This window comes from Schistocerca gregaria, chromosome X (genome assembly GCF_023897955.1).
Source record: "Schistocerca gregaria isolate iqSchGreg1 chromosome X, iqSchGreg1.2, whole genome shotgun sequence".
Classification (NCBI taxonomy): domain Eukaryota; kingdom Metazoa; phylum Arthropoda; class Insecta; order Orthoptera; family Acrididae; genus Schistocerca; species Schistocerca gregaria.
Window position 1 is genome coordinate 330,659,901 of NC_064931.1, and position 20,810 is coordinate 330,680,710.

At 43.3% G+C, this 20,810-nt stretch overlaps 1 protein-coding gene across 2 annotated transcripts in view; it reads right to left on the reverse strand.

Annotated features, from left to right (window-relative positions):
- The window catches only part of LOC126298319 (proton myo-inositol cotransporter-like), a 520,199-nt gene that overhangs the window by 335,801 nt on the left and 163,588 nt on the right, over positions 1–20,810 (reverse strand). For both annotated transcript variants that reach the window (XR_007552594.1, XM_049989617.1), the window contains exon 2: positions 20,197–20,294. Coding sequence is in view for 1 of the 2 variants with exons in the window: in XM_049989617.1 (XP_049845574.1) it covers positions 20,197–20,294 (98 nt within the window). In the remaining variant the exon portion in view is untranslated. The remainder of the gene's footprint in view (positions 1–20,196; positions 20,295–20,810) is intronic.

Below are 20,810 nucleotides of genomic sequence, written 5' to 3' on the forward strand. Positions count from 1 at the left end.
AAGCATACAAAAGTACTCTACATACTGAAATCTGAGACGAATAATTAGTCTTCCGACAACAACTCCCTATGGGTTTAGAAATGATTCGGTACAGCCTGTCAGCACCTGGCAATCATTTCCAACTCTTCTACATGTGCTCTGTATCAATAGTTGACGGTTACTCTAGATGCTCGCAGGGTATAGCAGAAATATTGCCTGGCAGTGCCTATGGTCCACCTCACTGATGTCCTCAGCACTAGCGAGGCGGCAGAATGTGCGATGACTCTGTCGCTGTCTACGGCAGCCAAGCAGCCATCCAGAGTTCATCCCTTCCCAAGCAGCGGTCAACTTCTAAAGCGTCCTCTGACAACAGCCACAGTTTATGTCTATGCCTATCTTGATTGCGAGAAGAAAGGAGCACGAGCCGGATCCAACTGGCTTTAGGTACTCCTGTCGCCCCCTAATTGCAGCTATTCACTATGCCGCCCACTGGACTCTCACAGGCAAAATAAAGGCGCTACGTGACCTGGATGATGCTGTCATCCAGCATAGAGTAGCAACGCCATTCTCATTCCACATTCGAGTCTGACCTACTATTGTATTAATACCACTACCGAAATGTCAAATCCTCCAGGAAACTATTCTGTCTAGCTCTTGTGGCCGGCAATAAGCGGTATCTCTTTACACTTTCACTCCATTCTGATTTCCTAAGAAGAGCCTAGCCATTATTTTCAGAAGCCGCCAGTTCTTCCACTCGCCTGTGGGGAATGCACTTAAACGAAATATGTTGTCAGATGAAGCATATTTGGCAGATCGCAATTCCAAGCCTTTGGCCAACAGTACACAAGCAGTTGAGTCAACCAAACATGCCACATGGATCTCCTAGTTTGCCAGTCTTTCTCATTAACGTGGTAGAGGAATATATAACATACTATCAGAGCACAAAAAAGGTTAATATGCTACCGTTTTAAAACAGTGACTGAGAAGTGGGGTATCAGCTGTCTCATTCTGCCTTCCTCAGTACGTTTAAAAATTTTCCCCAAAATTTTGGCATGCGAACATAGTCGCGCTCTTTTTAATATGCAGCTCACCTCATATTCCCATAAGCTACCCTAACGCACCTCTACTTCATCGTCGTTAAGCCGTTCATGCTCATCCATTCCCACTTGCCTATTCTCGCCCAGAGATTCAGCCCAACTCATTGTCATGACCTCTTCGTGTCTCCGTAACTCTAACTGTCTTGTCTGACTGCCACAGCCACCTCTGTTCTGTTCTGCTGCTACTGCTACTACTACTACTACTGTCTTCTGTCACTGTCAGTATCTCCCTCTTCTCTCTTACTGCTACCGTCTCATTAATTCCTTCCCACTGCTTCTGTCTCCTCTAAGAGTTAATATCTCTCTTACTGTCATTGAGCCGGCCGCTGTGGCCGAGCGGTTCTAGGCGCTGCAGTCTGGAACCTGGTCGCAGGTTCGAATCCCGCCTCGGGCATGGATGTGTGTGATGTCCTTAGGTTTAAGTAGTTCTGAGTTGTAGGGGACTGATGACATGAGATGTTAAGTCCCATAGTGCTCAGAGCCATGTGAACCATCTATTGTCATTGAATGTCTCCCTAGCACCTGCCCTCACTCACTTTCAATTTCTCCCTCTCTTTATTCCTCTCCCAGTGCCACACTTTTCTCAGTACAAAAAGAAGGCGTATATGTTCGCGTCCCAAAATTTTTGGGAAATTTTTTAAAAGTGCTGAGGAAGGTAGAATGAAACAGATGGTACCCCACTTTTCAGTCAGAGTCTTTTAATAAACAGGACCATTTTCCGCGTGTTCCCTTCTTTCCCCGCTATAGCACGGGATGACACTCATATGAGAAGAACTTAATAGGTCAGTATTTTTTTTATAATTTGCTTATGTGAAATTTAAATACCGCAAACCCAATTTACGCTTCATACCGGATTTTACGTGCACAAAAATTTTACATGTGCTTCAGTACCACAACATAGCGTTCTCAGAATAATCATCATGGTAATGGGAACACTTTCCAGCGTATATCTCCGTGATACGTCACTTTATAAACTACGTTTTCGCCTCACACCGGATATTACGTGTTTATTTTACGTGTACAAGTAGGCTAACTTGTATTTCGGAAAAGGATAAATATATAAAGAAAAATTTCAAAGCAATCCCAGATCAGGATGTTAGGAATATATCCCATAAATTTCAGCCATTTTCCATGCATAGCTGTCTTGGAAGCCGCGGCTCGGTTTTGATACCCACGAAATTTTTCGGGTTTTCTCAGAAACCGCCCACGGACTAAATTTTATCTCCAAAAACTCATTAAGACGCACCACACACCCCATATGATGCAAAAAAAAAAAAAAAAAAAAAAAACAAAGAAAAAACGATTTACTCAATTTGCCAAAACTGGAGGAAGTATACAATATTTGAACTTTGACCTTGCATTTCATGACAGTTACAGTAAGATGATCCTTCTGTCGGATATCCAAATGGTCCCTAGCCAAGAGCTATTCGAAACACTTGACCCTATCTTTCTACTACCAATAGAACCGATGGTACGATCCCCGGAAAAATGCCGGCCGCGGTGGTCTCGCGGTTCTAGGCGCGCAGTCCGGAACCGTGCGACTGCTACGGTCGTAGGTTCAAATCCTGCCTCGAGCATGGATGTGTGTGGTGTCCTTAGGTTAGTTAGGTTTAAGTAGTTCTAAGTTCTAGGGGACTGATGACCACAGCAGTTGAGTCCCATAGTGCTCAGAGCCAGCCCGGAAAAATCCCGTTTTTATGGAACATATTAGGTAGAGCATGCTGTCGTACGCGTATCGATTCCGTAGACAAGCTGCCGGTAATATATATTTTTTTTCTATAACTGCACACAATCGTTCAATCTTAATGTGTGTACATTTTTCTGTGATCTGTCTCCATAATCAAGGTCATCGAATATGCGATTCGTTGGTGTTCGTCACGTAGGTAGTCGGTTCGAAGACCAGTGATGAAAAAATAATAATTCGCCGCCAATATTTGGCTCGAACGCGGAAGAGAGGTGGCAGTGTAAGCGATTAAACTCTGCGCCGAAGTTGTAAGTTTAGCTCCAAACACCTCTCTGCAGATTCTTACGGACCGAGAGCAAGTGACACATCCCTTAGATTGGTACGTCACGCCATTTGATAGGAACTGGCTATACACCAGCAAATGATTTCAATTTCTCTTTCACCCCGAGTGAGGTGGCGCAATGATTACCTCGGTGAACTTGCTTTCGGGAGGACGACGGTTCGAACCCGCGTCCGACCATCCTGATTCAGGTTTTCCGTAATTTCCCTAAATCGCTTTGGACAAATGACGGGATGATTCATTTGAAAGGGCACGGCCGACTTCCTTCCTTAATCCGATGGGACCGATGACTTCGCTGTTTGGTCTCTCCCCCCAAACCAACCATGTCTTTCTGTCATCATCATCATCATCATCATCTTATCAGCATAAATTATCTCCACTGAGGAGTATTCTGTGCCATTAATGGAATTTTACTGTGACGGACGAAGAAAGATTTGCACATTACGTCTTACTGACGACAGTATCATTAGAGTTAAGAATGGGGAACAACGTTTGTCGTATCCTACCCCATCCACACAACTAATCCTGGCATTCACCTCAGCACATTTAGGGGAACCACGGAGAACAGGGAACTGAACTCGCTTCTTCCTACTGCGAGTCGAGCACACTAACTACTGCATCACCTGTCTCGCTGGAACTGCTGTAGTTTAGTAAGTTCGGCCAAACGAGTCATGGTGGTTCCCCTTTGGTGCCGTAATAGTTCCATCTACAACTGTGTTTACGAGCGTAGCATTTGCTCTCAACCTCCGGCGTCCTCTTTTATTACAGTTTTTACTGATAAACACAATAGACGCTGCAGGAAAGACGTCGCTGTCCTGTGCCGCTTCCACATGTGGGCTTTATACCTCTGGTTCGCCTGTCTGTGACACCACCGCGGCTTCTTATCCAACCAAATTAAACGGACACATGGGACCTTGTTTCAGTTTGCGGTTGATCCGAGCAGCTAAGATGATAAGCCAGAACGATCATCGAAGAAATACAGTACCGTCTTCAGATCTGCAAAAATATAATTCAGTTTTGGAATTGTTATTAAAACTACTGACACTGTGCAGAGTGTGTAAAAAGGGTAGGCCTGGAATTGCGGGTCACAGTTTTCGATAAAATTTAGCACAGGTGTTATTCATCGGAAAAAGAAGAATCATCACGAAATCTCTTTTAGCTTCACATATCAAAGTTTTTAGAGAAAATCGACATGGATATTTTCGGCGTCGTTCGAGTTCTATTAACCGTAATCTGTTGGCGAGCTGTTCAAAATGTGTGTGAAATCTTATGAGACTTATCTGCTAAGGTCTTCAGTCCCTAAGCTTACACACTACTTAACCTAAATTATCCTAAGGACAAACACACCCACCCATGCCTGAGGGAGGACTCGAACCTCCGCCAGTACCAGCCACAGTCCATGACTGCAGCGCCTTAGACCGCCTTAGCGAGCTGTTCCACAACGGATCCTGGAGAAAGCGTCAAGCTAATCATTTGTGGACACTAATCATACAGATTGCTTCCTTGACTGCGTAGAAGGGCTAGTGTATCACTCTGCGACTGAAAATCAGTGCTGCGTATTACCTCGTTCAATCTTTGTTTGTATGACAGAATAAACGTATTTACTCCATAAATGTGAAAAGAAGTATATGCCGTCTGTACAGTATAGGTTATATGTAGAGAAACGTTTACATGTCATATATCAATTGGAAGAAACCTGTACAAACTTCATTTACTGCATACAGATCAACAAATGGATGCATGAATAGTGTATAAAATGAATACAAGTGAAGATGCCTAGTATCAATTGGCGAAACATGTTTGGCAGAGAGAAATTTAGTTGCAAAATACGGAACTTTTCTCGTGTATATGATAAAGCATAACTGGAGCAACAACTGAGGAGAAATGACTGCAAATAATAACAGCATTATTACGTAAGTAGTTGGTAACATGGTAGGGTACACAAATCTGACCAAACCGAAGGCGAACATCGTTAAGCTGGGGACGAAAACGCCTCTAACGCAATTCAGGTGGCGTGATGTGTACACTGACACTGGCCACCACTTATGACTAGTATGTAAGACCACAGCTCGTCCATGTAAGTTGAAATATATAGGCAATTCTAGAGAGGAGGTGGAGTATCCGATTACGGAAACAGCAGCGCCTACGCACAAGGAAAGGGAAACCGACAGATTTGTGCTCCTTATTCATTGGTTATGAATACTTACGGCCCTAAAATGGGTGGTGCACTTAGAGATACATAATAAATTGAGAAGCTTTGCTGATTACTATACCCGAAGCGTACATACTGACTTGTTTTATCCACCATAACAGTGAAAACCATTTTGTCACTCAAAGGGTTAAGGCTGTTTCTAAATTAAAGCAGTACCGGGAAGTGATCCGGGTAAGCCTATAAACGTTTCCTTGCCGATCAGTGGCGCCATACATCACGGAATTTATTTTACGCCCTGCACCTATTTACGAATGCAAAGAATGCAGTCGCAGTCGCGAGTGAGGTATCACGCTAGTTCTGAGCACGAGTCGAAGGTATGTTTCAAACTCTACCGCTAATTTCTTTGACGAAAATTATTGATTTCTTCAGGTGAGGCATTCAAATAACACAAAGTCTGGTCACGAAGTTGTCGGTGAAATGTTGGCAGTTTTGCGTGAAATTATTCTATCGGGGAGTGACAGGAGGATCGACGCAGCATTAAAGAAGTAGTATACATCGCTGACTATAAATTAAAAAAATGTTAAGCACTCAAAAATGAGTTAATTAATGTAAAGTTCTGTGCTTAGCGCAACAAACAGCAACTGAAACGCGACTGGCAACGAATGCTCCATTGAAAAGTAAGCTTGACACTCAAGGCTTTCTCGCAACCTCTGAATAACGGATAAAGCGAAATAACTGAGCTAGTCTCTCAGAGAGGAATGAGTACTTGTGTTAAAAATCGATTGCGATAGGCTTAACGTATGCAAATCTTCCTCTCTCTCTCTCTCTCTCTCTCTCTCTCTCTCTCTCTCTCTCTCTCTCACACACACACACACACACACACACACACACACATACACACACACACACACACAGCAGGTTTCAAACCCACTTTTCGACATAGAAAAGTAAGTTTTCCGTTTCTTTAACCCTAGGATGCTATTTACAGGTCCTTCGAGGCCCTTGTACGTCTTCATTTTTTTTTAAATTCTGTAAATTTTTGTTTGATTTCAAACTGCTTTCCAGTACTCTTTCACTAACACTGTGACATTCCTCCTATCAAGCCTGAACGAGATACCTTTTTAAGTTTTTTGTATAATTCAATACATTTACCCATACACCGTGAATGCATAAGCAGGGCTTCAGAAACCATTCACACATTTATAAATGTTCTTTAGCCTATATTGTCTTCAACATTTGTTTGGGAGCAGTTATTTGTTCAACAATAACTGTAGTGGTATTTCCATCAACAGGAGTGCCAAGAGCAGCAGTAGCTATAGTAGTAATAGTGCAACTAAAAAATAACACACACTAAAAAATAATAGACACTACTTTCACATATTGGCAATGTAGGTGTATTATTGATCTTTTTGCTATCAATGTTTTATTATTGCATAGTATTGTTATCCTGTGCTGCTCTTGTCAGCCTCATTGTTACTGTAGTTTGTTTGTTGCTGCAAGGCCCATATTGTTACGAGTATGACTCGTTTAGTGCTGCACAAGCTGCTGTTAGAGAGAGACGCATTTTGCTACGGCTTAGACACAAAGAGTTGGGATGTTCCTATTAGAGAATTATTCTTGGATGAAAAGGCAAATCCTACATGTAAGGCCACCATGTCAGTAAACAGATTCGAGGATATAAGGAAAATGATAAGATTTGATGACAGGCGTACCCATGAAGCTCGATCTGCAGATAAACTTGCAGTTGTTCGCTATGTATGGGAACTATTTATTTACACGTGTAGAAATAGAATGATTCACTCACAGTTGACGAACAGCTAGTTCAAATGGTTCAAATGGCTCTGAGCACTATGGGACTCAACTGCTGTGGTCATCAGTCCCCTAGAACTTAGAACTACTTAAACCTAACTAACCTAAGAACATCACACACATCCATTCCCGAGGCAGGATTCGAACCTGCGACCGTAGCAGAACAGCTAGTCCAATTCCGTGGAAGATGCAGCTTCACCCAGTATATGCCCTGTAAACCAGCCAAGTATGGCATAAAAATATTTTGGTTATGTGATGCTGCATCTGCATATGCTTTAGGCGGAATTGTTTACACAGAAAGGGAGCCCCATGAACCTATTCAGAAAAATCTTGGATTGAATGTGGTGAAAGATCTTGCGAAAAGCATTGAAGGATCATCAAAAAATATTACTGCTGACAACTTCTTTACTAGTGGCCAGATGCTTCAAAAGCAAATTACAGTGGTGGGAACAATCAAACAAAATAAACCAGGAATTCCTAATGAGATGAAACCATCTGCCTCAAGAGCGATTCATTCCTCTGTTTGCATTTAGAGGTGACATTACAATGGTGAGTTACGTTCCCAAAAAGAAAAAAAGTCTATAGTTCTCATTAGCACAATGCATCACGACAGAAACATTGATGAAACTCATGCAAAAAAAAAAGAAACCAGATATACGGAAGTTCAGTAACTCTACGAAGTGTGGAGTAGATCAAATGGACCATAAAATTCGTTATTACAAGAGACAAACAAGAAGATGGCCATTTGCATTATGGATGAATATGATAGACGTCACAGCGCTGGCCGGTGGGGCCGTGTGGTTCTAAGCGCTTCAGTTCGGAACTGCGTGACCGCTACGGTCGCACTTTCGAATCCTGCCTCGGGCATGGATGTGTGTGATGTCCTTAGGTTAGTTAGGTTTAAGTAGTTCTAAGTTCTAGGGGACTGATGACCTCAGAAGTTAAGTCCCATAGTGCTCAGAGCGATTTTTTTTTTTTTTTTTTTTTTTTTTTTGACATCACAGCTATGAACAGTGAAATTTTATTTTCCGCCCAACATCTGACATACTGTAGTGGAAGAAGTGATAAATGGCGTTTGTTCCTAAGAGATTTAGCAGAGGAAATTGTAAGACCACCAATGGAACTTCGTATTCAGATCCCAAATCTTCCAAAGAAAATCGTTGATGCCATGCAAAGATGTGGTGTTCAAAAAGATGTCATATTGCCGAACCAACTACCTGTTTCATGAAAAAAGAAGAAGAAGATGCAATTATTGTCCATATAATAAACATAGGAAAAGTGCTATGACATGCATTCAGTGTAAAACCAACATTTGTAAGGAACATCGTGGTATTCCTTGTGCTTCTTGTTCGTCACATGTTGAAAACTAAGAAAAATGCAAGTTTATGTGAACAATGAATAATAAGTATGTTTTAAATGACGAAATTGGTTGTAATAAATGTTATAAAATGTAAACTGCAACTTATAAGTGAATTAATAAAATTATTTGTATATGTTGTATGTAAATGGATACAACTAATAAAAATTCACTCTTAGAGTTTTTTTTTATATTGATGAAATGTTAATCAGGCCCACCAAATCCTGTTACTGTATCTTAGGAATCTTTCGATATGACAATAAATTTGACAGAAATAAATGTAACTCCAAAGAATGATTATGTGAAAAGAGGAAAATTTTAAATTGGGGCAGGGCCTTGGAGGCCCTGCATATGCATTCGTGTGTATATTCGGCACCATGCATCCTAGGGTTAAGGAAAGTCAGATGCTGTACAGACAATTCTGTACAGCCTAGTACATCAATAATGAAATCTCATATTCGTTCTTTTTATTCTACATTCATGCTGCGCGATGTGAAGGCATACTCAGCCTACCAAAAGAACCAGTATTCACGGAGAGATTCAAATCTGGCCAACTTAATCAGCCTGCCAAACCTCACGATGTAATAAGAAAACACAGAAGAGCTAACCAAATAAAAAACAACGCATTTGTGAAAAGAAAGATGAGACGTTGGCAGTGACGTAGCGTTTCCAAATAAAATAAAATAAGAAGTATGTGGACACTAAGGAAGTAAATTTCAAACATTAACTATGTACTTGTCCTGGGCTTCATGATATAGTGGATGTATTAAAACACGATTCTGAAGTTGGACATGGTCCGGTACGAGAATTTTCCGTACGTGGATGATTCATTTCCAGAAAACAATTGTAACTTGTGTTAATCCCTACGAGTTAATGAAAGAACTTTAGAATTAAAAGCAGTAGTCTAATTGGAATTTGGTACAATTATTTGCCATATAAAGGTTTTACCAAAAAGGAAATCCATATTTGTGACTATAATGCAAATGCCAACATACTTTAATTTTGAACTAACTACCTTCATCAAGTGTGACTGCCCTGAGAATTCATCCCATTGTTGCCCTAATGACGTAAGATAAACATTCCACTGAGATGGCGAAAGTTATGGAACAGCGATATAAACCTGTATATCGCGTACACAAGATATAAAAGGCAGTGCATTGGCAGAGCTCTCATTTGTACTCTGCTAACACGTGTGAAAAGGTGTCCGACATGAATATGGCCGCACGACGGGAATTAACAGACTTCGAACGCTCAATGGTAATTGGAGCTAGACGCATGGGACATTTCATTTCGGAAATCGTTTGGGAATTCAGTATTCCGACATCCACGGTAGCAAGAGTGTGCCAAGAATACCACATTTCAGGCATTACCTCTCACCACGGAGGACGTAGAAGCCGACAGCCTTCACGTAACAACCGAGAGCAGCGACGTTTGCGTAGAGTTGTCAGTGCTAACAGACAGGCAACATGGCGTGAAATAACCACAGAAATCAATGTAGGACGTACAACGGAAGTATGCGTTACGACAGTGTTCCGAAAACTAGCGTTAATGGAGTACGACAGCAGACGACCGACGTGAGTGCCTTTACTAACAGCACGACATCGCCTGCAGAGCCTCTCCTGGCTTCGTGACCGTAGAGGTTGGACACTTAATTACTGGAAAATCCTGGTCAGATGAGGCCCAATTTAAACTGATAAGAGCTGATAGTAGGGTTGGAGTGTAGTGCAGCTCCAAAGAAGCCATGGACTCAAGTAGTCATCGAGGCACTGGCAAGTTGGTGGTGGTTTCACAACGGCGTGAGTTGTGTTTACATGGAACGGAATGGATTGTGTGGTCCAACTGAACCGTTCATTGTCGGTATGTGGTTGAAATGGTTACGTACGGCTACTTCGAGACCGTTTCCAGCCATTTATGGACTTCATTTTACCAAACGTCTACGTTTCGTCATCGGGCCACAGTTGCTTCGACTGGTTTGAAGAATATTCTGGACAATTCGGGAGAATTATTTGGGAAGTCTCATCGCCCGACATGAACCCCATCTAACATTTATGGGACATAACTGAGAGGTCAGTTAGTACGCAAAATCCTCTAACGGCAACACTTTCGCAATTATTGACGGCTATGGAGGCAGCATGGCTCAATATTTCTGCAGTGGCATACCAACGACTTGCTGAGCCCATGTCACGTGAAGCTGCTGCACTATGCCGGAAAAAAAGAAAGTTGAACACAATATTAGGAGGTATCCCATGACTTTTGTCAACTCAGTGTGTATCCGCCGTAGTATGTACGACAAACTTCCAAACAGGACAAAACGGCACAATATCAAAAGTGTCAGTTTTCTTTTAATTTTAACTGAGGCTTTATGCACAGATGAAAGTTATTCTACCATTAGTAGTTCAACAAGCTCTGCAGATTTTTGCAGATAAATGTTGTACTTAGAAACCAAATATCGTTTCCATAAGCTTTCCCGCATGACAGGAATACTATCAGTTCTCAGACGAATAAATCAAAAACGGTTCCAGTAATTACATATTCATTTCGGCCATTGAAATCTGTCTGTTTCGTCTTTACTGGCAAAGAATTTCCAGCTGAGTACCGCAGTGGCGCACTGATAATTTAGTCCATTGACTCTTACTGGGGAGGACTGCACCTTGAAAACTTGTCTGGCCACCCAGACCTTGTAAATTCTGGAATGATCGCTTGGAGGAGGACGCAGGCGATTTCCTTCCGCATCTTCCTCTGACAAGAGCTCGCGCTCTGTCTGTGATGACCACGTCGTCGAAGGGACATTGAATCTTAATCTTCCTTCCTTCCTTCCTTCCTTTGTTCCTCCCTTCCAAAAAAGTGGTGACCGCTGCCTTTTCGTATGTGATCATCTCAGCGCAGAACAAAACGCAGTTTGGACATCGCCTACCCAACAATGAATACCTCTGATCCCGAAAGTCTATACCGGTAAAGAGATTCTTAGCCCGAACTAAGCCCCAGAACGTTACTGCGACGCAAACCATTATGAGGGTCGAGCTCGGCTTCATCCCGTAACTAACAATTTTTTTCCCGTTACAACGGGTACGACAATATTCAGAAATTGTTCCTTCTGGTATCCCATACATGCCGTCTCTCGCCCCTCTGACGAAAGGAACTTCCCATGATGTGTCAGTGCCAAGTAACAGTTTGATGAGACTTGGACCATGCATGCAACTCATACAGTACAGAAGAAAGAAATGCGCAGTGTGACGAGCAGAAATGACACTTTTAATGAAACACCTTAATTATCCTGAAGTAACGGCATTCATGATGGTCCCCTGGACATTACAAACTGAGGGATATGGTTCCTAATAGGGTGTGATCACCAAGGACGGCAACGCCTGCTCTGCAACATGCTCCCTTTCTGGCCACGATGTCGCTAAGGAATTCTTGTGATCGGGCGTCCCATTCTTCCACGAGCACGTCTGAAACTGCAGGATAGTCGTCGGCGCATGTGGGCGTGTTGGAACAGCTTTCCCAGCGCATCCCACACGTGCTCGATGGGATTTACCGAGGAGAGCGGGTAGGCCAGTTCATTCGCCGAATATCCTTCTTCCTATCCAAGAGCTCCTCCACTTGCGATGTTCGATGCAGTCGCTAGTTGTCATCTACGAATATATAATCAGATCGAATACACCCCTGAAAAGACGCACATGGGGGGAGAAGTACGGTGTGACAATGTCGTTGATTGGTGAGTGTACCGTGTTCACAGCTTTGCAGGTCAGTAGGCACACGTAACATTATTTTCAACATTTCCTGAATGAAAATGATAAATCTGCGAGATATGCTGATGTTTGCACAAATTGGAAAACAAGAATATATATGAGCAAAGGCAGTGCGATTTATCAGACTGATTAATCGAACAACGAGGAAAAAGAAGATGCCGTTCTAACGTCTTAATTGGACACTGAGTGTAACTGCCGACTGCACCAGCATGAGGAAGCTATTAGGTCTTGTCAGTTTCGAAAGAAAACATCATGGCATACGCGTTAAGCGATTTAATGAACCCACAGAAAACTATCTGCATGGTGGGATGGGGGATTTGAGTCTCACTCCTCTCGAATACGAGTTCATTGTCTGGACCACACTGATTACTTCAGAGAGACACATGGAGTAAGATTTATTTTAACAGAGTCTGGATCTTCTTAGCGAAGAGATTGAGACGGCATCGTTGAGATAAAGATAAAAAAAATCGAAGTGGTGTGGTGCTTTGCGACATGCCAGTTGCTTATGAAGTTGTTTTAAGACATCTGATCACTTTATCCAAAACGTAATACTGAATACATGTAGATGCCCGGCATTAAAATCTCCCCAAAACGATAACGCAGAATCTGTAAGTAATTATGCCTTCCAGTTTTTAAAGTGTCAGCAACATACCCACCAGAATCTAAGCACTACATCAGTTCTGATATCGACCGAAAGCATTCAAGGAAAGCATTCAAGAAAAACATTAAAGAAAACCATAATACCATAATGTATGGTCAGGAGGTTATGAGCTGAACGGTCGTGAGTGTTAGTTACCTTCGAGTCTGGGCAGGGTGCGTTGACGTTAGTCAAAAATACCTTTAAGGCAACGAGGACACCATTATCAATCAACTCATCACTGAGTTTGAACGAGGTCGTGTAATAATGCTATGAGAAGCTGGATATTTCTTCTGCGATATTGCAGAAAGGCTTAGCAGGACTGTAGCCATTGTACATGATTGCTGACAGAGGTCACGAGAATGTGCGGTGGTCTCGGGAATATACGGTCGCAGGGAGACCAGTTTCCGGCCACATGGCACTACTGAGAGGGAAGCCCATCATGTTCGGCATGTGGCTCTGACGCATCGTACTGCATTTTCAGCAGCAATTTGAGCGGCAGTTGGCACCACCGCAACGCAACGAACTGTTACAAATCTGTGACCAAGGACAGCTCCGAGCCAGAAGCCCTATAAGGTGCGTTCCACTGAACCCAAACCACCACCATTTGCGACTTCAGTGGTGTCAAGCGAGAGCTCATTGGAGGGCAGGGTGGAGGTCTGTTGTGATTTCTGATGAAAGTCGGCTCTGTTTCGGTGCCATTGACGGCCGTGTGTTGGTTCGTGACTGTCCCACGCACATGTCTGCAAAACTGTACGTCAGTCTGGTGATTCAACCTGTTGTGTTGCCATTCATTAACAGCATTCCAGGGGGTGATTTCTTAAGGCATAACGCACACTCACATACTACTGACGCGCGGGGTAGCCGCACGGTCTGCGGGCGTCCTGTCACGGTTCCGCAGCTCCACCCCGTCGGAGGTTGAAGTCCTCCCTCGCGCGCGCGTGTGTGTGTGTGTGTGTGTGTGTGTGTGTGTGTGTGTGTGTGTGTGTGTGTGTGTTTTTGTGTTTTTGTGTTTTTGTGTGTGTGTGTGTGTGTGTGTGTGTGTGTGTGTGTGTCTGTGTCTGTGTCTGTGTTTTCCGTAGCGTAAGTTAGTTTAAGTTAGATTAAGTAGTGTGTAAGCTTAGGGAGCGATGACCTCAGCAGTTAGGTCCCATAAGATCTTACCACGAATTTCCAATTTCCATGCCACTGTTGGAACCCAACATGGTCTACAGGGTGTCGGCATATTGCCTTCTGTTGTTCGATCATCAAAAAATGGTTCAAATGGCTCTGAGCACTATGGGACTTAACTTCTGAGGTCATCAGTCCCCTAGAACTTAAAACTACTTAAACCTAACTAACCTGAGGACATCACACACATCCATGCCCGAGGCAGGATTAGAACCTGCGACCGTAGCGGTCAAGCGGTTGCAGACTGAAGCGCCTAGAACCGCACGGCCACTAAGGTCGGCGCTCGATCATCAGATCTGTCTCCAATCGAGCTCACAGTGGTCATCATCGAACGACAACTCCAGCGTCATCCACAACCAGCATTAACAGTCCCCGTACTGACCGATCAAGTACATTATATTAACCGTGATCTTGCAACGTTGATCACTTAAACATGTTACCGGGACTAATGTATTCCCGAAATTTCTTTACTCTGTGAATTTAATAATTATTTTTTGGTATTGAGATTTTTCCGTCAGTGTAATTTACGAAGTGTAAACATCAGGAAAAGTCATAGTTTGTCGAAAACTTTGAAAAAGTCGTCACCAGGTTTCGGGGCAACGGCCTTGCCGCAGTGGATACACCGGTTTCCGTGAGATCACCGAAGTTAAGCGCTGTTGGGCGTGGCCGGCACTTGGATGAGTGACCATCCAGCCGCCATGCGCTGTTGCCATTTTTCGGGGTGCACTCAGCCTCGTGATGCTAATTGAGGAGCTACTCGACCGAATAGTAGCAGCTTCGGTCAAGAATACCATCATAACGACCGGGGGAGCGGTGTGCTGACCACACGGCCCTCATATCCGCATCCTCCCGGTAGAGCACTCGTGGCCTGAAGACGTAGTGGAAAAACCAAGTTTCGAAACAGTGACCTCTTTAAGAGGATAATCAGGCGTTGATCCCTCTAACTATGTGATTTGGACGGACCCTTTGAACAACTGTGACAAGGGGGTCACTTGTTAATTGCTGGTGAATATAGTACAGAGTTCAATCGAATTGAAAGATGTTGCTGGAGGACACAAGCTCCCAGTGAGGGCAGTGGTATTCTAACTTATCGCTGTTTGCATGTTTTTAACACCCCGCATTTATTAAATTGGAGAGTGTACTATTTACGCTATGTTTGACTTTGTCCAATAATCTTAACTTTGAAACTGAAATAATCAAATTTTGCAAACTGTTTTAACGTTGTATGCTTTGTCAGATTTTACCTGCAACATTTAAATATTGTATTTTTCCATAATACTTCCGCCATTTTGAATTATTCTGCCAGAAATTTTGCCAGATTTCCCTCTTACCCTGTACAATTTTGCCACAACACATGTCGAGCTGGATCTGGTTTTAGATAGCTACTGACTTAAACGTTTACATCATGCCTGAAGACGGGAAGTGTCTACGATCAAGCCTAAATGGGACGTTTCTACGATTCATAGTTGGTTTCCAAACACCTAAATCACAGAATAGTTAGATGTAGAATCAGATTATGTATCTAGAATTTCTAAGTGATTGCTTTGCAATTCATACTTACATGTTTGGCACAGGATCCACAGAAATAATTTCAGACTATTTCTCCTTTCTTCCATTATCGAATAGCACGTGGAAAATATTAACGTCCAATTTTTTCCGTGTGAAACATGAGTCTACTGATTTTATAACGATGGGCATTTCTTCCTATGTAGATGAGAAACGACATAGTATTTTGTTATTCGGTGGAATAACATGATGACTGAAATTTCGTGAGAAGATCTCGTCGCAATGAAAAATGCTTCTGTTTCAATGATTGCCACCCCAACTCCTAAAACGTTCATGTATATTAAGGAAAGCACAGGGCCTCTGACCGTGGGAAATGCTAGCTGTATCTTCAGTTTCACTAAATGACCTTCCTTCTATTCTGCCTCTGACACGAAATTACGAATGAATATGGTATCAGCTTGAGATGCCCTACCAATAGCACTCATTACTTCATGTGAACAGACAGCCAGTTGTTTTTCACACTGACGATAATTGCAGAATACGTGATGGTTTCATGTCAATAGATAATTTTCTTCGAGATATGACAATTTTGGAACAACGTGTATGTACCAAAAATACCGATAAAAAACTATTACTTTGATAGGAGTCTACAAATTAGCACATTTATTCCATTTAAATTCAGGTGTGACCTGTGCAACTCTCCAGCCATTGGACAGGTATTGTATATTACCGCCGAAACGGAGAAAACTCATCAGCATACTCAAAGAAACCTAATTGGTACACAATCTGGACCGGGAGACTCGTTTATTAAGTAACAAATTTCTTCGCTATGGAAGAGATACCCGATTCTAAATTTCTCATGTTGGCAGCTGGATGTGATTCGAATTCTGCAGTATTTACATCATCATCATCATCATCATCATCATCATCATCATCATCATCATTCATCATCATCATCATCATCATCATCGGAGAAATATTGACGGAAAATCATGTTTAGTAACACCGTTATAGTGGCGCAGTGGTTGGTAACACCACCACCACTGTTATTGCGCAGTGATTGTGTCTTGCCGCTACTACTGGAAACTACTAAAATTATCTAGCATTGAATTCAGCACCACGTTTCGAGCATCTGTTAACCATCGCCAATCTGGTAGATCCTGCATTCTATTAAATCGGACATGCTTTTTTCGTTACTTCTGCAACTGTATCCTGATCAGTTTCGTATACCATAGGGGATCTGTTCCGCCTCTTATTAATTCATGAGGTATAAATCTTTAACTGCCATCAACGCAGTTTCTCTGATTTTAATCACATTTAATCGATGTTTGCTTGTTATTGTGGAAGGAATGGAGACTCACGTTCAAATGGTTTTGAGCACTATGGGACTTTACATCTGAGGTCATCAGTTCTCTAGAACTTATAACTACTTAAGCCTAACTGACCTAAGGACATCACACACATCCATGCCCGAGGCAGGATTCGAACCTGCGACATAGCGGTCGCTCGGTTCGACTGAAGCGCCTAGAACCACACGGCCCCACCAGCCGGCATAAACATATCGAGGGTCTTTAGAAGTATCTGTCAACTATAACTGTACGAATCAGGCTAGGATTGAAAACAAGACAGAAATTTTCCTTGAACATATTAAAAACTGAGTCGTTTCGGTTCTGAAGTATAACTTCCACCAGTGCTAGCTCACAGCAACTGTCTACTTCAGTTTCACTACATGATAAACTACTAATAACGGTAATGAACCAGCCATCACCCACTGAATTTAGCTAATCATTTCTGTACGCCGTTACATCTTTCGTAGGAAGTTCAGCTCGACTTATCTCCGGCTTTAGCCAGCTTTCACTACCTACAACGATTTCTGTTACAGTGCTTTCTACGACAGCTTGGATCTATGATTCTTTGATAACACAGCTACAACAATTTACAACTATAATGCTGATGTTTTCTAGGTCTACTCTCGTCCTGCTTTTGACCTGGTCCCACTGACACCATATTCCTATTTGAAGTTCCGGAGACACCCCCTCCCCCCCCCCCCCCCCCAACTCCCAGCGGATACCGACGTCTCTCATTCTGTGAATCAAGTCAAGAAATCTGCAGCCCACACACTCTTAGAACCGTCTGTACCACTGATTCAGATCCCCACTTAGCTCTATAGCAAAATTACACAATTGATCCTATCAACTATGCTGCAGATAGTGAGGTTCGCCTTCATCTTCGAAGTAAGACCGGCTGTTTTCACCACTTCCGATAGCCGCCGAAAATCAGAGAGAATCTCTTCCGATCCGAAGCGGTACATGTCGTTAGTACCAATAAATATGAGCCCTCAACCGCAATTGGTTGCAACCTATGCTCTTCATGGCATCCGGAAGGACCTGTTCCTTACCTGGGATACAGATAGAATGTACTCTAGATTTATTTCCCTCCTTGGCACTCATACCCATAAGGGGCTTCATCAAGCACCTACCACTGGAACTCTCGAGCACCGAAAATCTCACCATTTGTAAATACCGGACCAATTTCTTGCACGCTGAGAGCCATCCCCTGATAGGGCAAACGTCTGCAGTTGTCTCAGGGTCATTATCAACCACAGACAGCGCCTGAAATCTGTTTCTCAGGTAGGTTTCCTTGAAAGTCTTTCGTTGCCTGTTACACCTTGGAGTCGACCTCTTGCTTGACGTCCTTTGGATACCCCCTCCAGCCTCGCCCCCCCCCCCCCCCCCCGCCTCCCCTCCACAATAATACCCACTGGCAACAGCATCAAGCTGCTTGTCTGAAGCAACACTGCTTGGAGCTGTGAACTAAGGGACTCCAATTTAGCACGCATCTGAACACAGCATTCTCAGTTCCTGTTCATACTAAATTTGTCGATTATGGCGCTAAAGAATGTGTAAATTTATGTTACACATATAGTTGAGTCCACGCCTCATGTATGCACAAACACACGAGAATTTAAAAATTAAACTTTGGAAGCACAAAGACAAAGTTAAATAAGTGACTCAGTTCTACTTAAAAATCTCGTAATATAACGAATGAGCCACACTTCTGGTGCAGCTCACAAGCAACAAGGAGATTGACACCTTTCACATTGAAAGAATATGCTGGCAGGAAAGTGCACGTGGTACAGCTCTCTTACTGTTCATTGCACAGATACAGGGATTGGACGTAGTAAGGACACCTATGGAAGAGAGAAAGAAGATTGATTAGTATGCTGCCGGTCTCCTTTGGCATAAACAACAGATTGCATATGTCGTAGAATGGATAATGCGTAAAACTCGGAACATTCAGAGGAATAGATACTTCTCGTGCAAAGTGGGTGCCATTTTCGAATATGTCCTTGGAGGACGAAATCGACTGTGCAGCGTGTCCTCCGATATAACCTACAGAGGCTCCATCATATTCATCATGCGAGTCTCTCACAATTCCAGCACTGTTAGCAGAATTTAGCATATAGATCGTTCACTTTGAAACACATTTTCTAGCATTGGATGAAGACCGTTACCCACGCTACCAGCGTAACCGCCCATACAGGACAACAAGTGGACCAGACATAGCAAGCCTCAGCATCACTGAATCTAGCACTGGGAAAGTAAACATTATTGGAGTCCGCTGGTGTTTTCCATTTGTCTGAAATAATGTGAACGACGATTCGTGCTATCAGAGATACTGAGAGATACTGCATGGTGTAATCAACTGTGGCCGGCTGGAGTGGCCGAGCGGTTCTAAGCGCTATAGCCTGGGACCGCGCGACCGCTACGGTCGCAGGTTCGAATCCTGCCTCGGGCATGGATGTGTGTGATGTCCTTAGGTTAGTTAGGTTTAAGTAGTTCTAAGTTCTAGGGGACTGATGACCTCACACGTTAAGTCCCATAGTACTCAGAGCCATTTGAATTTTTTAATCAACTGTTCTGAAATAATTAAAGGAATAACGACATTAGCTGCTAGTGGCAATTTAGTTTAATCAGTGGGGAAAGTTGTAAATATGTGCCGGACCGGGACTCTAACCCGATTTTTTTTCAGTTTCCGGTGAACGGTCGCCGTGACCGGCTCGGCTATCCTGACACGATCCCTGACCGACCCAAATTTCCAACCTATCCACAATACTGATGATGTGCCCCGGCCATGTCCGAAAGAACAGATACCACATATATACGTTTTTAAATAGCAGCTCTATCGTGAATGTTTCCACATGAAGTTCCTCCGAATAGTTCTTCATAAACTTCCCATAGATTTGTGTTCGTCTCACATGTTACTGTCTTGCATTTTCTGGCCATAATTCACTTCACAGTTTTCCTGTGTCTATCACTCAGCTTCGTCTTTCGGTCTCTGTACGTAACTTTCATAGGTGCTCTTTTAAAGGAACCATACCGGCATTTGCCTTAAGCCATTTTGCGAAACTGAGGGAAACGTAAATCTGCACGGTGGTCCTCCTGAATGCGAGTCCAGTGTCGTATCACCGCGCCAGTGTGCAAGACTGTGTCCAACAACCATGCCTCTTTGGATGTCTGAAGAATCAGCCCTAACGGATTTCTGATACGGCTGTCACTGCTAGCAAGAGACTGATGTGCACACATTCATCGACTAGGTGGCACGTTTCAGTACTACAGGGTGGGAGTATACGACAAGCTTGATTGAACTACTGCCATTACTTGCGAGTCGATATTATTTTGTCCAAGCCCTGGTAATGAGTTGCTCTGTACTTACCAGTCAGCCAGCCTCCCATCAAGGCAAACACCCAGGCTGCTGCAATAGTCGCCGACACAATTGCCTCATGCCAGGCAGTAGTCAGCGCCAATTCCTTCCTGCAACACAGAACCGTTACGTTATTAGCTAATAACTGGGTCACGTCCTTCTTATTAAACATACACTGCTTGTTGTGTGTACGTTTTTCACAACAACCCGTGTGTATTAAGAAGTTGTTTTCTGCCAGTGCTCTTCTCTCCCCCCCCCCCCCCCCCCCCCCCCCCCGCATTTTCAACCTACTTAGTCTTCCAGTCATAGTTATTGTGAGGTAACAGGCGAGTCGTCGCGCCCTGATAATAGAAGTTCGGAGGAAGCAGTGACCGCACAGGCCGCTCGGCCAGTCGGGACCCGACAGCAAACGCGTGGTGCGGAACGTTAGCCGAACGAGAGGGGTAGCCCCCGCGGGTGGTCCATCGAACACGTGGCTGGGAATTCCTTGGTGACGCTGTGCGCCGGGAGGGCCAAAGATGCCGGACTTTGTGAAACCTTAATGACAGTCATTTCACAGTTCGTATATAAATTAATAGTAGCCAGATGAATCATGATACCTCAAAAAGAAACATGTACATTACTAC